Genomic DNA, 17,640 nt, shown 5'->3' with positions numbered 1-17,640 from the left:
AATAAATGTATTATAGCTAACCTTTCTCAGTAAGTAGATATGGCATACTGAATAGGTTATCTGGGCTGGTAAAATTTTATTTTCAACTAATTTATTAATTGGTATGGGTGACACAAAGTATCTTGCAGATTGAAGATTTGGATTGGCATCCTGGTCAGTGTATGTGTGGAGTTTACATATTTATGCCATGCCTGAATGGGTTTTTCTACCACACTTGAAGAAAGATGTCGGGTAGGTTGTTTGACACCAAATCATCATAAGTGCATAAGTGGGACACGTGACAGTGAGATGCCCTGCCAGGAGCTGTTTCCTACCTAGTGCCCAATACTGCCAGGAGAACCTCTGCTTCCCACTCTGTTAATTAGATTAATTAGATTTAGAAATACTATATTATTAACTGATTTTAAGGCAGTGGTTGATTTCCACTTTTATTTAAAATATTTTGTTACATTAAATATTGCATTTCTTTGTTAGTGTCCAGAAATATTTAAGAATGTTTTAGCTTAGCAAGAAATGTGGCAGAATTTGTCTATTTTTTATTTGTCATGGTTTTGCTATTTAACATCTGTCTCACTAACTATGCTTTTTAATCTGCAAAGATATTTGTATATTCAGGTACTTATTGGGGCAGCTTGGTGGTAGGTGGTACGTGTAGCTGTTTTACAACCCTGTAATCCTTAACTTGAGATCCTAGGGCCAGGCACTCACTAGCTGTGTGGAATTTGCATGTTCTTCAGATTTCTTATCTTTGAGATGCTTTTTTGTTTTTTCTTCCTCTCACATCCCAAAGATGTACAGTTTTGGTTAAATGGTTATTTTAAATTGAAACGTATCACTTATATCCAATGTCAGCTTCTGATAAGAGCCTGGCTCAGCTCTTGTATGTCTGGTTTTTATGTTGTCCCTGCTTCTGAATGTTTTTTTTTTTTCTTGAAATTTTAGTTTTCTCTCACATCCTAAAGATGGCCACATTAAGTTAACTGATTAATCTAAGTTATCCAGTATAAGAGAATAAGCATGAGTATGTCCTGTGATTTACTGGTATTGAGTCCAGGGTTGGCTGTGCTCAATATTTCCAGGATAAGTATTATAGTATCTTTCACAGCTCTGAAAATTAATAGATGAATTAACTGATATTTCAACTTAATTAAGGAATACTCTAAGAAGGTAATAATAAAATAAACAAGATTTAATATATCCACATGTGTTCTGTGTTTGTCATATAGCAATGCATTTACATTTCTTAGGTTAACTGACCAGTGGTAAAGAGGTCAGTGCTGCTACTTCACAGATCCAATAGACAAGATTCAGATCCCAGACCATTTACTGTCTGAGTGGAGTCTCCATATTCTTTCTGTGCCTGTGTGATACTCTGGTTTTCCTCCCACACTTCAAAAACAAGCGTGCTATCTACAGTAATTTCACATCACATATGTAGGCAGGAGTGTGTCCTGTTGCCCTTTCCAGGGCTTGCACTTGTATTAAACCCAGTGCTGTCAAAACAGGGTGTAACCCATCAAGAATTTATAGTTGGATTAAGTGGACTAAAGTAATTGCAGCATGGATAAAGTTCAAAAGATGCTTTTATCCACCTTGACCCACAAATCACTGTTGCATGATATTGTTATAGTGGATGTCTATAATTTGACCACTGGGAGGCTAATTGACTCACTCTGGGTCACACCGGGAATGCTAGGGATTAAAGCAGTAGCCTTGTGAGTTATAGTCCATTGCTTTCGCCACTAGGCCACACTGTCAGTCATATCTTTTAAAATTTCTGACTGATATATATCTATAGAATTAAACATCCATCCATCCGTTATCCAACCCGCTATATCCTAACTACAGGGTCACACAATAACTGACCTCCAAATAAGATACTGCCATAGAGCGAAAGCCAACAGTCACAGCGATTGCTGTTCACTTATCCTACTTCAGAAACAAGAAGCAAACTCCACCTATTTTAAAATGCTCCCTAAGACCAAGACCATGGATAATGCCCCATGGCTGACACAGTAAAATTTACTTCCTATTCATTCAGACCAATCTTCCTGACTTTATTATTCAATTTCAATGCCCTGAAACCAAACAGATACCAGACTTTGCTGCTTCAATTGTGTGTGTCACTTGCTTGAAGCCTGCTTTCTCAGCATCTCAGAATTTTGCACCATATGCATTAGGGCAAAGTCTTTTTCATCTTTGCAGTGCATTCTCTGGAATTGTCATGTGTGGCCTGGTGGCACAGAGCCATTGCTGCTGCCTGGCGTTAGAAAGCCCCAGGTTTGTGTCATGGAGGACTTTGTTTTCACTCTGCGCTCTCACTTTAGGGTGGAGTTGTGGCTCTGCACTGGTATTTAGAAGGTCGCCGGTTCAGTTATTATCAGAAGAGATTCTATTGCGTTGGGCCCTTGAGCAAAGCCTTTAACCTGAAAATTGCTCCAGGAGAACTGGATACTGCTCTCTGACCTCCAAAGATTATTTGAAAAGACAATTTCCCCTTGGGGATTAATACAGTGTACCAAAAAAATATATATACTCAGAACCAACTGGTGTTGTATTGCAGTTTGCAGTGTGAATTGCATTGTGATGGTGAACCTTATCGTTCCAAAATCATGTACAGTGGTACCTTGAGATACGAGTTTAATTTGTTCCGTGACCGAGCTCGTAAGTGCTTGTATCTCAAATCAATTTTCTCCATTAAAATTAATTGAAATGAGATTAATTCGTGCCAGCCCCCAAAAAACCACCCCAATTTTTTGTTAAATATTTTCAACATAAGAAAAATGTATTTATAATGAACAAATATTGTATACAAACAAAATGCAACCTAATACATTAAAGAGAATCTCAAGAAATAAACAGATGTTGGCGAAGCCGATTAGCGTATTGTAATGTTTTTTTATTTCACTTTTGCTTAACTTAATTTTCTTCTTCACTAGTTTTTTTTCTTTTTTGCCACGCTTTCGTCACTTTCATTCTCAAGGCGTTTCAATAGAAACCTGTGCAAGGAGATTTGTTTAGTCCTCCCCTTTAGAATGTTTCTGAAATGAGTTAGGCAAGTGTCATTAAATAGCGCCGCTGCACGATCAGTTGCAACTTTTTCAGGGTGTTTCTTTCCTTTAAAGTTCGAAACTTTTTCCCACATTTCAAACACTTACTTTATCTCACTTTATGAGGTAACCTCCTCCGCTTCTGCCTCCTCTGCGATACCGATCTCCTGCAGAACCTCCGTATGTTGCCACGACTGTAGTTCTGTCAACTCCTCCGTTGTCAGTTCCTCGGAATGTGCGTCGACAAGCTCTTTGATGGCTTATATTCCGAATTTTGGCTCGTAACTCAAGGCAAAAAATCGACCTAGTGACAGCTCGTATCTCAAAAAACTCGTACGTTGCAGCACACGTATCTCAAGGTACCACTGTACAGTAATCCCTCGCTATATCGCGCTTCGACTTTCGCGGCTTCACTCTATCGCGGATTTTATATGTAAGCATATCTAAATATATAACGCGGATTTTTCGCTGCTTTGCAGGTTTCTGCGGACAATGGGTCTTTTTACTTCTGGTACATGCTTCCTCAGTTGGTCTGCCCAGTTGATTTCATACAAGGGACGCTATTGGCGGATGACTAAGAAGCTACCTAATCAGAGCACACAGTTAAAGTTCCTGTGTGCTGATGGCTCAGCGACGGAGTGCTGCATTAACCAGGAAGTCTCATCTCACTCATTCAGCATTAACGTGCTCCTGCTACTGCTTCAGGGGCTGTGTCCAAGCGCCAACAGAAGATGCAAATGATTGCAGAAAAGGTAAAAGTTTTGGATATGTTGAAGGAAGGGAACAGCTACACCACTGCAGGACACCATTACGGTATCAATGAGTCCACAATTCCTTTTATTTAAAAAGGAGGAAAAACATATAAGATCTACAGCCGCAGTGTCCTTTAACCAGGGCGCAAAACGAGTTGCAAGTGGACGTGATAAGGCAGTAGTCTGGATGGAATCTGCTTTAGGGATTTGGATTGAAGACTGATGGAAGAATGATGGCGGTGCTACACAGTCGCCTGAAGAGGCTCCTTTAGAAGAGCTGTAACGCTCTCCTTTGTTGTGCAGTAAAATTAAACTCATCGTTATCAGACAAGTCGTCGTGTCATTGTTGGTGAGAAACCATAATTAATTATCTACATACAGTACTTATTACATGTACAGTACATAGTTTAGTGTCACTGTACACACATTTTACTGTATACAATTTTTCTTGCATTGTAAGTATTTATTGCTGGTGGCCTGTCTGTCGTAATGGCTGTAACATATATGATATCGGAGACGCTCGATATCTTTAAAATAATATTTAGGTTTTACTGTATATAAACTGTGCTTACATACATAATTTCAACGAATCTTACCTAATATCTAAGAGAATACAAAGGGTTTATGCTGTATAATTGTGCGGGAAATGTTTATAATAGTGTGGGAGAGTTTATGAGGGGTTAAAATATATAAAAAGAACCATATGAACATATGGTTTCTACTTTGTGGATTTTCACCTTTCGTTCGTTGCGTTCCAGAACCCCCCGCAATGGAGGTGGGAGGTGGGAGTATGTGAATTTCCCCCTGGGATTAATAAAGTATCTATCTATCTATCTATCTATCTATCTATCTATCTATCTATCTATCTATCTATCTATCTATCTATCTATCTATCTATCTATCTATCTATCTATCTATCTTTTACTGTATTCCAATATGTATATACTATTTATATATACTGAATTTCCCATTGGGATTAATAAAGTATCTATCTATCTATCTATCTATCTATCTATCTATCTATCTATCTATCTATCTATCTATCTATCTATCTATCTATCTATCTATCTATCTATCTATCTATCAATACAGAGCTGTAGATGCGCAGAGTCTATTACAACAGCAATGGATGCAAGGCAGAAAACAAACTTGAGCAGGTGGCAATAAACTGCACGGCACCAGGGCCGGATTAAGAGCTTTGGGGGCCCGTAGCACATTTCAAATTTGGGGGCCCTTTTGGTCTGCATCATCTGAAGTTTAGATTCTGAACAGTTCAAACCGGACTAAATAATTATTTTACTCTCTATTATAATAAGAATCTTATAATATTTATGTGAATTTTATGTGTTGGGCCCCTAAAGTTTTGTTGTGTAAGAAATTTACAGTTTAAAAATGTAAAGATAATATTTTTAAAGACCAGTTTTTCAATGCTACACTTTTTCATTAAATATTGGGTCCACCATTTTGGGGCCCCCGAAATTGCGGGGCCCGTAGCATATGCTACATGTGCCTATTGGTTAATCCGGCACTGCACGGCACACTCACTGATGCATCTACAATCACCCAGAATTGTCAATTGCCCTACCCTGCGCTTCTTTGGTGATGTCAGATGATACCCAAACAAACACTAGCAAAACATGCAAACTGCACACAAAAAAAGTGACTTAGCCAAGGTTTAAACCTAGAAACCATGAACCATGAGGGAGCAGTACTAACTACTGTCATGCCATGTTGCATCCTTATGTACTGTAAACAGTGTTGTGGGAGAGAGGGATACTCTTGTTCTCGATTGCATTCTCAAACTGTTATTGCTCCCTGTACTTGCCAGGATAGACTCCAGCTTCCCTGCAACCCTCCGTTTCTCAGCAGAGAAATCCTAAGAACATGACCCAATTAAGGGTGAGTTTACATGGACTCATGCAGTAATAGTAGTTTTCAGTCTAAGCTGCTCTTTGAGGTCAGAGAGTGAAAGAAAAATAAAAAAAAAAAACTGCTGAGAACATTATGCCAAGAAGAGGAGAATCTTTCCTTTCAGTATTAAATGAAACCATGAAGCCTGAAAGAGCTGCCAAGTCATTCTTTATAAACAGGTCGAGAAGAGTTAGGTAAAGGTGAAGTAGGTTGTAAGAGGTTAAGCAGGCATGTTAAAAGCAAGTAACCTGATTTTTTTTAATGTGGAATCTAACAAACATTTACAGTTGTTTTTTTAAGCCTCAAGCCCACGCGACCACGTTCCCCTATCACACTACATTCTTGTGCGTTCAGATTCGTTCATAAAGTGGTTCACTCATCAATCAGCAACACCCCAGATGGCGAAATGTCGAAACAAGCATGGCGCGCTTTTTTATGCACTGTTGAAATGAGAACAAGTCTGACTGACGTCAGCGTCTACTAGCGCGCGAGCCCGCGGGGTGTCCGCGCCTGACGCTTTGCCTCGCGCCGCTCGTCTCCGCTACACTCTGCCCACGCGTTCCTTCGCGCGTTGGTGCGTTTTGTCCCTTCTAACGACCCGTCCTTCGTCTAGCTTTCCTTTCTTCCTGCTCGCTGCTTGACTGGAGTTGTCAGGTGTCCGATCATCTATAGGTACTATGGAGCAGATTAGTAATATCCAGGTGGTTTCCTGCAGCAGCTCCAATTACTTGAAACCTTTCAGGGTTCACTACAGCCAGGTGAGTGGATCAGACTCACTTGAAACGGCGCTATTTCGCCACCTACTGCGCGCGGCTGCCCGTCCCCATGGTTACCGCTATTTCATCTGCGATTATGATAGATTTTTTTAAATTCATTTTAGGACTGACATTATTTGTGTGAACTCGCTGTCCGTAACAGAACGGGTAGGGTGTCCAATGGCATCATGAATTCGTTTTGAAAGGAGTGCAAGCACAAGAGTGGCGTGAGCACACGTACGACGTTGAATGCCCTCCCACAGTTCAAGAGCATCAACAGTCTTCATAATTTATGAATACTGTAATATTAATATTGGCTCCGCCAGAATATAGTGTCGGGGGGCATAGCTGAAGAGAAATATACATGAGAGAGAGACCTTCACTGGGAGGTGACTAAACGGCTGAAAGATAACGGATTTATTTATTGCCTTTTAAAAAATGCAGCCTGGTAAATTAAAGGAAAGACCGTGCCGTAATTTACAAATTACGTTTAAATTACATTTAAAAGACCTTATCATTATAAAGACCTCTTGCTATTTTTAATAGAAAAAGTTCCATCGTTCACTGTATAAAAAGTGTTTTTAAACCCTTTCTTTTGTGGCTCAGCGGAGCAAATTAAATAATTCATATGTGTCAATTTTAAAACTGTCAAATTACTGATTTCATTACGTGTTAATCAGTAATTCTGGAACATTTGCAGGGAGAAAAGAATCCTCACAGCATATTAATCTGCCAATGTAAATGAGGCAATTGGGGCATTTCAGTGATTTAATTTTCTAATTTTACCAGTTAACACGACCTTATTCAGTGAAGTTCTCTCAGTGTTTATCCAAAACAGCAACAATTAATAAAATGTTATTTATGCAAAAAGACACTACCATGCTATGATTATTCTGTACTCAATATATTATAGAAAGCAATATACTGTACACAATTATGCAGTAGAGAGTGTAGAAGCACTACAGTTGCCAGTTTTGGTGATGAAGTATAATAATCGGTTTAACAGCCAGCTTTTTTGCCATTTATGAAACAAAAATTGCTTGAGGGTAAGAACTGGTTTTGAACCTGCTGGTCTGATGTTTGATGCTGTGGTACCATCTGCCAAACTCTAGAGGTGAGAACAGTTTGTGTGCATGAAGGATTGGATCTTATGTTATGTCCCAGGTGTACATTTCATTGCTTAATGGTAAGTCAGAGCCGATTTGTTTTTCACAGCTGTCACAACCTTCTTTGTCTTCTGTATTATCACAGTTCCACACATTAATGACACTAGTCTGAGAAACCTTTCAAATTCAAGGGTATCTGCTTAATCATCCTTCATTTCCTTGAAAAATGGAAGTGCACTTGTGTTATTTTTAACTTGACATTAGTTTTACGTAACAACAAAAGAAGTTTGATAAACTGGTAGAGACCATTCAGTCCAGCATGCTCATTTGTTTTTGTAGACACAAGTCAGGATGCTGAAGATCTCCAACCCAAAGAATCTGAAGCAGCTAATCATTTTCACCATGATAACTGTTAGAGTTGGAACTCCAAAAGAGTTGTTTTTTTCTTGGCGTCCTTTTGGGTCAGATTGTTATCATAATACCTTTTTGCTTGCCAACCCATTTTGATTTGTAATCTCATCATTAAGGTTCTTCTACCTTTCCATTCTTTGTACTCACTTTGTCCTTTGCAGTGTTGCAGCTGGGTCAAGGCCTGTGGTGGCAGTATCAAGCACGTAGCATGAAACAAACCCTGCATTTGACACTAGTCGGTAACAGGCCACACTCCCCCTGGCCCTTACTTTTATTTGGCAATTTAGTGTTGCTCAGCTAATCTAATAATGACATATTTGGGATTCACCAAGAAACCCGAGTACATTTAGGAAAAAAAAAAAAATAATCTGTAGGCATTCTGGCAATATTTTTTTCCCGGCAATGATCTGGCTTACGGTTAATTTGGATCCCTGGAGCCATGAGACAGCAGCACTAACCACTGCACCACTGTGCTGCCTGTTATTAATATTGTTCATAATGTACAGTGGCATCATAGAATATATGATGGTTTTGTTAGTGTTCTTGGCTGTATAGTCAGGAGGACATACTGGAGCATAGATGGCTACCTTGTGGAGTTCATATAATCAAAAACAGTATATGATTGCCTATATGTAAGTGAACTGTAGATGGAATGGATGTGTCTGTCAATGTAGAAATTTAAATACCACGGTGATTCCTTAAGAACAGAACTTTGCATTGTTACTCAGTTAAAGCTGTAATACATATGCTGGATGTAGACTCTTGGTGAGTGGAATTTCTCTTTTAGAAGGTATTACAGAGTTTAAACAATTAGAGTTTCTGTGAATGCTACTAGGTGATAAAGTTACATGTTTAAGGAACACTTTTTACAGTCAGGACTGGACATGTGGCCCAGAGTAACAGCATTTGAACATTACCGTGATTTCTGGGAAACTAAACTGGTCATTTGCTGCAGCTTCTCAATGACATCACTGTAGCTGAAGTGCCAGTATTCTTCAATGAGATTCTGGTACACTACCTGAAACGATGCTCAAAACTGTACTATTACAAAACCACACATCTAATATCAAATATTCTCACATATAAAGCTAACACATTACACAATTGTCAACATATGCAAAAATAAATGAGATGAGGAGTTTCCTATAGACCTTGAGGCCTGGGCATAGATAACAGTGCTTTCTTTTTAAAGGTAATAGTGACTGCATTTTTTGCATTTTGATGAATGGAGCGCCACAGAAATGCTTAACCAAAACTGACAAATGACATGTAACTGACTAATGCGGCCTGTTATATTCTTTGAAGTCACTTTCTTTGTGTTAGGAACCAGCCTATCAAAACATGTGTGAACATTCAATTAAAAGACTGTCTAGAGAAGCAAAAATATTACAAAGTAAAATGTGCATTCATGTATTAGTATAATATCATCGTTGGTTTCTGGTGTTCTCATAGGCTTTTTGAGTTCCCCTCCTCCAGCAGATCTTCTCGCTTCCCATTTTGATAAGCCTGCTATTTCCATTTCTAAATGCCCTTTTAACAAAACATAATGAGAACAACCAAATTAAGAGGCTCTAAAAGAAAGCAGCTGCAGCAGTTTACATCTTTAGTATCTTGAAAAGTTACTTCTATGAAGATTACAACTAAATACCAATATGAGTATTTCTTTTCTTTTTTCAAGAGGGATTTGGGAAATTCAGTGTTTTTCCACAATAGGCTGCAAATCTCAGTCAAGGTACTTCATTTGAAATGCCATCTAAAGCCAGTGACATAATAGTTAAAAAAAAAAATCCTGATACCATTTACGAAAAGGCTCTGGAAGAGCTACCATTTCTACATGCCATTTTAACATTTACATGGCAATTCACGCCAAAAAATTCTCCTTTATTTACTTGGACATGCAGTTATAGGAAGGAGAATGATTTTATGACTATTGAAAAATTAAAATAAAATATTAAAGCTAAAAAGGAATGAGGAAAATAAAATCATTGTGTAAATTGCAATTATTTAACATATATTTATCGCGATGGAAAAGAAAGAGTGAGAACTTACATGCTGTGTTCCTAGTTTTCTCAGTTGTTTAATGTCTCTCAAAGGCTGTTGTAGTAAATGCTTCTTTGATTTTTTTTTTGTGTTTATTTTTCATGAGCTTAATTTTCATGAACTCTGATATTAACTTCATCTGTAATGCTCAGTTTATAGTCATTTTCACTTAATAAAATGATTTCTGTAAGTTTTTTGTCCTTAAATTTTTTTGATTGAAGGCGGCTTGCCAAATAATAGAATTTTGGGGCCTTGGGAAGTTACATACTTGCCATCTGTTCAAATAACTGGTGTAATTTACTTACTAGTGAAAAATTAAATGAAAAATTGAGCCTGCAAGAATATTCACAAATTTGTAAATGTAATACGTTTGTCATGTGTAACATTGATTTTCATAGTTAAGCAACATCTATAACTATCCCTACAAAGGGATTACAAATATTAAGTGTGACAAAAGACGGTCACTCCTTACATTTGTTTTTTATGAAAGCAGACAATGTGGGTAATGGATTAATGAGAGAAAAGCAATAATTCAGAAAAAGGCTTTTCAGTTCTTATCATTAACACTTTATGTATCTTTGAGTAAATCTCTTCAACTTATTCTGCTCCAATCCAAAACATTCTAAAATGTCTTGGTAAAAAAGAATTGCACTTAAAAATGTACTGTTATGCATTTACATTTATCCATCTATTGCTTTCCCGATCTTGATTTTTTTCATTGCACAGTTATAAAGGACCAGAGCCTTTTTCAGCTGCAGGAAGCAGATTTGGATGAAGGGCAAATCTCTCACAATACTCACTCATGCATGCAATACTCACATTTTTCCATATCAAGCCAGTTCAGAGTTGCTTCTTGCCATAAAATACATGTCTTTGAGATATGGAAAATGTGAATACCTGGATAAAGGCCACAGTAGCACAAGGAGATAAATCACAGCCCTGTTGTTTACTTTTAGGTATTCAGGGTTTTCTTCAATGTCCTGGTGATGTGATTGATAGGTTGATCGGCAACTGTAAATTGGCTCTGTATGAATGAGTGTGTGTTCTGATACGGATTAACACTCTTTCCTGTGTTGGTTGCTGTCTTGCACATTATGTTCTGCCCATATACTATATCTTGGCAGCACTGGGCAAAAGACAGAAACTAACCCTGAATGGGATGCCAGTCCATCACAGGGCAGATTCATGCCTATTAACACCTTTACTCATGATTGATTTAGAGGTGCCAGTTGGTCGTACCTATTTTTGGGATGTGAAATGAAAATATAGGAAGAAAATGCAAACTTACCACAGACAGTTCTTGCACTGGGATTTGCTCTTGGGACAATGGAAAGCTGGGAGGCATCGGTACTAGAAAATTTGTCACTGTGTTGCCCACACTTTTAATTATGAGCCAAAATAATAAAAAAAACTAATCATATTTCCACTAAAAGCCTGAACATAGGAAGCATTATTATAAATTTCACAATGAAGTAAAAGACACAAACAGTTCAGAATTCATAAGATGGCAAACTTAGAGTTGGGTCATGTGTTTTGCTTAAGCAACATTTAATATTAATTTGTAACACCCCAAATTGTCAAATTGTTTTGAGGAAATGCACCATCCAAAAGGAAATGAGTTAAAGAGACAATTTATAAATAATAATGGCTCATTTTGTAAACATAAGGGAAAAGAAAACCAGGATTTCACCTTTGATAGGCTTATTTTTATTAGTGCACTCAGTCTTTCAGATGCTGTTATAATATAGTCTGTCATGTGATATGACTAGACCAGAGATATCACTAATATTAGGTAGCATTATTTGAAACTCTCCAGTCTGGATTGAATTTTACTTTCTTTTCATGTTTATTCTTGATTGGCATATTAAATGCATTCTCTTCTAAAGGACATGCATTACCAGTATATCTTGCTTTGCTTGATTTTTTTTTTTACTACAGTGGTGACTTTATTTATGATTGCCTTGTTTTTTTTTTTTCTTGTATAGTTGACTTAAAATTCTAAACATTCCAGTTGGATAAACATCACACACATTTCAGTTATATGTATATTTGATATTTCTTTTTTAATTTTTCACTTGGTGTTAGTGAACTACTATAACTCTGATGATTTGTTCATCCTTCAATGGGGCACACTCACACACATGGCCAAACAAGGCTAATTTAAGATCACCTTTCACCCTAACTTGCGCATCTTTTGGATGATGGATAAAAAAGGGTACCCATTGATAACCATGTTATTATAAACAGTGCGAGAGCATGAAAAGTTCACTTAGTTATTTATTAGGCCAGCCTTTGAACACAGGCGGAACACATAGGTGGAGTGGTGGCTCTGAGGCTAGGGATCTACACTGGCAATCGGAAGGTTGCTGGTTTGAATCCCGTAAAATGCCAAAAGGGACTCTGCTCTGTTGGGCCCTTGAGCAAGGCCCTTAACCTGCAATTGCTAAACGCTTTGAGTAGTGAGAAAAGCACTATATAAATGCAAAAAGTATTATTAAAAAAAAAAGTATTATTAAATTATTACAGGGCTCTAAAACTGTCTGATGGCAGTGTTAAGCAATGTAACATAGGTTACTATGGTTGAATCAAGTATTGAGATAATTATTAGTTACAATGTCAGTAAAAATGATTTTTATGTAGTAATATTGATTAGAAGTTAAAATTGGCATATAAACACTTGTATATGCACACTGTAAACTATTTTTTATCACATCTTGTAAGTAAGCAAAATTCCACAATTCCTCCCATGACCCATTTAAGTGTGTTCACTTAGTTAAGGTTACCCATGAACTCAATTGTTGCAGCTGAAACTTTATCCTTGTGCTTTGGAGAACTAATTCTTAGCCAGTAGACTAAACTGATGAATTAAAGTCATTTTAAACCATTGTTTTTTTGATGACCAAAATTGCTATTTGTGTTAAAAATACTGTATATACTGGGGGAGTGAATATGAAAAAACACTTACTGGCTAGCTAAGGGGTTCAAACTGGCTAGTTGTGTTGTACGTTATGTTCTTTGAACAAGTTGATTAAATGAATTTGTTTGTTGATAGGATCTGTCTATAAAAAGCTTTTTATAGTAGTATTGCAGTCTTGTCATTATGGCATACTAATATCAGTCTCTTGACTTAAATGTCCATTTTGTCTATTTGTTTTTGTATTTTGTCTGTATCTAATAGATGTCTTTAATTGTGCCATTCAAACCTAGAAGTAAAAAATACTAAGGTTAAACTTTGCACTTCATATTTCAGTGCTGGCTACATAGTGATGGACTGAACATATCACTAATCTATTCCACAATTTGTGTTTATTCTCAGAAAAAAACTGGTATTGCTGTTGAAAAATGAAGGATAGATGAGTAAGTATTGTCAGCATTAAAGATCAACAAATCTAAAATGTTTCCAAGTATTCTCATGGTCTCAATTAATTGCCTTTTCACATTAGGGTTCATTTTCGATGCTGTTCTGTAATTGGACAGCCATGACCTTTGTATTGGAAAATGCTCTTTTACAAAAGGTTCTTTACATTCCCAAATTATTTACAGAACAGGATAGGCATTGTCAACTGCAAACTGTAAATATGAGAAATTCCCTGAATTCATCTATGTACTCTAGACTTGACTAGTCTTTAAGTAACCGATGTTTGTTGTCATCAAAGACAGCCTGTGCAACTGTAACTTTATAAGTGGCTTAAATATGTGATTTGATCACAATTCATTATGAATCATGACATCAGAAAATCAAGTAGAGATTAAAAAAAGTAAGGCTACACACTAAACGTTTTATTTCCTAATGTTGGGAAAAATAGAATGTCAGTTAAAGTAAATAAAAGCAAATAATATTACAATCACAACAGTTATCACTAGAAAATTAATGGAGGTGACCATTATTACTAAAAGCAGTTTACTTTAATCAGTAAATATATAGCTGTAGCTCCCACATCCACCCATTTTTTAACCTGGTTTTGCAGGGCAGGGTCATTGGTCATCTGAAATTTATCTTAGCAATTAATGGGCGCAAGCAAGGAAGAACACTTGAATAGGATGCCAGTCCATCAATGGGTAGCATCCCCATCTGGCTCAGATGCAGTGTTACTAAGCGCATCATCTGTGATTCTAATTTTTAACTAATTGACAATCAACAATATCTAATTTTCAAATTTTTCCAAATATAATCTATATATATAAAATTATTTTCGTGTTTGAAACGGAAATTATGTATGAGCGTTTGAAACAGAAATTACGTATGACCACAGAGGAACAGGAAAAACATTCTGAATAAACCTGATTCTTGCCGAAAGAGCGAATGGTGACATAGCTCTGGCTGTAGTGTCATGGGGAATCGCTTCTACATTATTAGATGGAGGCCGTACAGCACATTCAGCATTGCAATTACCATTAAACCTCGCTCACGACGAAAATCCAATTTGCAACATACGCAAGGGCTCTGGAAAGGCAAAAGTCTTGCAACAACCAAAGATAATAGTTTGGGATGAGTGCACCATGGCACATAAAAGAGCTTATGAAGCCTTGAACCGAACAATGCAAGATCTCAGCAATCCTACCAAAATAATGGGAGGTACTGTCGTTTTACTTGCAGGAGATTTTTGTCAAACATTACCAGTTATTCCACGAGGGACACCAGCGGATGAACTCAACACATGTTTAAAATCCATGCTTCTCCCACGGTCAGTTATATGTCGCGTATTCTCGGGTAGGTACACCAAAAAATGTATACATTTATGCATGTAATGGGCAAACAAAAAATGTAGTGTACCCGAAAGCACTGCAGTAGTACTCAATGTATCTTTACGTCTTAAATGTTAATATTTTACTGTTTAATAATTTATACGCTTCTTATATGTTGTTCAAATTCTTTTATCAAAATACCAGTAACAGCGCACTGCACAATAACGTGCAGTGAATACACTTGACTTGAGCATTCATAGTATTCATCCTCTTTCTCTGTACGTTTAGCATTCATTTGCTTAGAGGTTGATGTGCTTGCTGCTTCCTGAGCAGCTCTTCTTTATTCCACCCTAGTGGCCCGTTGCTTCTCTTTCCTCTGCATCTTTTCGCGTTAAAACTGATTAAGTTAGTTTTTGTGTTGTAATTACTTAGTACGTTTTCTTTAACCTTTCACTTAATCTGGCACTTAAGTCTTCAATCTGCCTCAAGAATGATTAGCGAAGGTGGTAGGGAATGAGAACGGCGCACAGCCGCCCTGCTGCGTGCTGCTGAGAGTTGATTCTACAATTAAATAAAATAAAGATAAAAAGAGTAATAAAATCATCACCCCGAAAGCGGATAGTAGACGTCACGTAGTATATGTGTACCAAATTTCAAGTCAATAGGTGAAACGGTTTGCGAGCTACAGGTGATTTAAAATCCTGGACAGACAAACGAACAGCCACGGTAGCGTATTACAGAAGAAGATTTTACTGTTTAATAATTTATATTTATATGCAATGTGCTTCTTATATGTTACTTCATATTCTCATATGATAATGATGTTAATAATGTTGTTTATATTGATTTCTATGTTATTGTAAGTGCTCTTTATTTGTTGAAAAATAAAACTGGCAATTAACAAACTTATTTTAAAAATGCTACATTTTATTTTTTTCCCTTGCACTCAGTGAGCGAAGCCACTCGGTAATCATCTAGTTACAGATAAAAAAAATCCCTTAAATGTTATACTGCATACAGGTATCTGTTAATCTTGAAAGGCATTGGTAAATACCTTGATTGTCATTCCTTCTATAAACATCTTCTGAAGTGACCCAGGAGGCCTAGTCTGGGATAGCAGTCCCTACCAGTATTTGTTCTAGTGAAGCTGGACAAGTGGAGAACCTTACTGTCCTTGTTTCTTTTTAGTTACTTGAGTGTTCTTCCTCACATCTCTGTCCTTAATGTCCTCCTTAACTGAGTTCCTATAGGTCTCTTGGTCATCTAGGTAATCTTCCATTAGTGTGTATCTATACTGATTAGTTTCAAGTCCTGTGTGCACATGCCTTTGAAATGAAGCAGCAGATACCGCACAGCCAAAATCCTTTAAAACATTCTTCATATAGAAGAATGCCATCTTCCATCTTGTAGACATGTCCAAGCCAATGTATGAACGGTTAACAGAAGATGAGATTCAAGCTGAGGAGTTAGTTTTTGCAGGACCCCTGTGGTGGTAATTCTATCCTATTATTGAATCCCTATGATAATAATAATAATAATAATAATTATTTGCATTTATATAGCGCTTTTCTCACTACTCAAAATGCTCAGCAATTGCAGGTTAAGGGCCTTGCTGAAGGGCCCAACAGAGTAGAGTCCCTTTTTTGGCATTTACGGGATTCGAACTGGCAACCTTCCGATTGCCAGTGCAGATCCCTAGCCTCAGAGCCACCACTCCGTCCTTGCAAACAGTGGACGTGGGAGTTCTGTAGTTGCCAGTCCTGTTTTGACTACATGGTACAAAGGTTCTGCATTGTACAGGAGTGTATTAAGGACATAGGTCTAATAAAATTAAATTTTATTGTTTTTTGACAGCTACTTATTGTCTCACGTCCTTTTGCTAAGTCTAGATAGAATAGCAATTTGAGCATCTAATGATAATTTGCTAGTGACTATAAAGCCAAGGTAGTTGAAGCTGTCAGCCCCTTTTACCACCTCATACCCAACAACATCCTTACTCTAGGCCATATCATTTGTCTTCTGGTGTTGTGTGACAGCCCAGATTATTCCAGGCATGGGAAAGTCCTTTGATCAGATACTATAGGTGGCCCTTGGTATAAGTGATTGGGATGCCAATGGTTTGCTTGACTCCAGCGAACAAGTCCCTTGCATGACCTTGGTTTGCAGACAGCTGAATTGTGTTTCAGAGAGACCGCTGGTAATCATTTGCACACTGCTAGTCAGTTTGCCAGACCTTTCTTTGTGCTGCTTTCAGTCCTTGCAGATTTGTCTGCCTTGGGTAACACTTGTAGTTCATCAGTGCAGAATGCTTAACTTCAATAACTGACTCTGTCTCTGTGATGTATGCTTTGAACCAGGTTGTGTTCTTGCATTCCTTTTTGTAGTGACTGCAGCACTGTAGACTGTGTTACACAGGGTGCACTGTTTTTCAGTGTTAATCTATTTCTGAATGCTTTGGAGCATTTTCACGAAGAGATCCATGAACTCATGGTTCTTATCTGGGTAAGCGGTCATGCTGGCATTGATATGGGGCAGTCAGTTTTGCTTAAATGTGAAAAAGGTTTTTGGTGGAAATAACCAGAGAGTGGTTGGTATCAATTTTGGCACTTTGGTATCTTCTGCTGTTAGTGATGCTTTTCAGTGTTACTCTTGTGTTGAAGTCATCCAGGATGTAGGACAATTCTGACAAGTGAGTGCTACGATGGTAGTTTCCAGTGATTCATAGAACTTGTCTTTGACTTCTGCTGCAGTGTACAGAAGTGGAGCATTGATGTACAGAAGTCGAACAAGGACCAGGGCTGCCAAAAGACAGGGCTTTAAGATTCTCTCTGATCAATTAGCTAGGGGTTCAACACTGCAAAGCAATGTGCACCATACTTCAAAGCCTATTCTGTGTTCCTGTGTTTCCTCACTGTCCTTTCACTTTCAG

At 37.5% G+C, this 17,640-nt stretch overlaps 1 protein-coding gene across 2 annotated transcripts in view; it reads left to right on the top strand.

Moving 5' to 3' along the window:
- The first annotated feature begins 6,293 nt into the window (after positions 1-6,293).
- Positions 6,294-17,640, top strand: part of nudt14 (nudix (nucleoside diphosphate linked moiety X)-type motif 14) — a 130,875-nt gene continuing 119,528 nt past the window's right edge. For both annotated transcript variants that reach the window (XR_003718599.2, XM_028821500.2), the window contains exon 1: positions 6,294-6,471. Coding sequence is in view for 1 of the 2 variants with exons in the window: in XM_028821500.2 (XP_028677333.1) it covers positions 6,391-6,471 (81 nt within the window). In the remaining variant the exon portion in view is untranslated. The remainder of the gene's footprint in view (positions 6,472-17,640) is intronic.

This window comes from Erpetoichthys calabaricus, chromosome 16, assembly GCF_900747795.2.
Source record: "Erpetoichthys calabaricus chromosome 16, fErpCal1.3, whole genome shotgun sequence".
NCBI classification, from domain to species: Eukaryota; Metazoa; Chordata; class Cladistia; order Polypteriformes; family Polypteridae; genus Erpetoichthys; species Erpetoichthys calabaricus.
The sequence above is the reverse complement of the archived record's forward strand: the minus strand, read 5'-3'. Positions and strand labels throughout refer to the sequence as shown.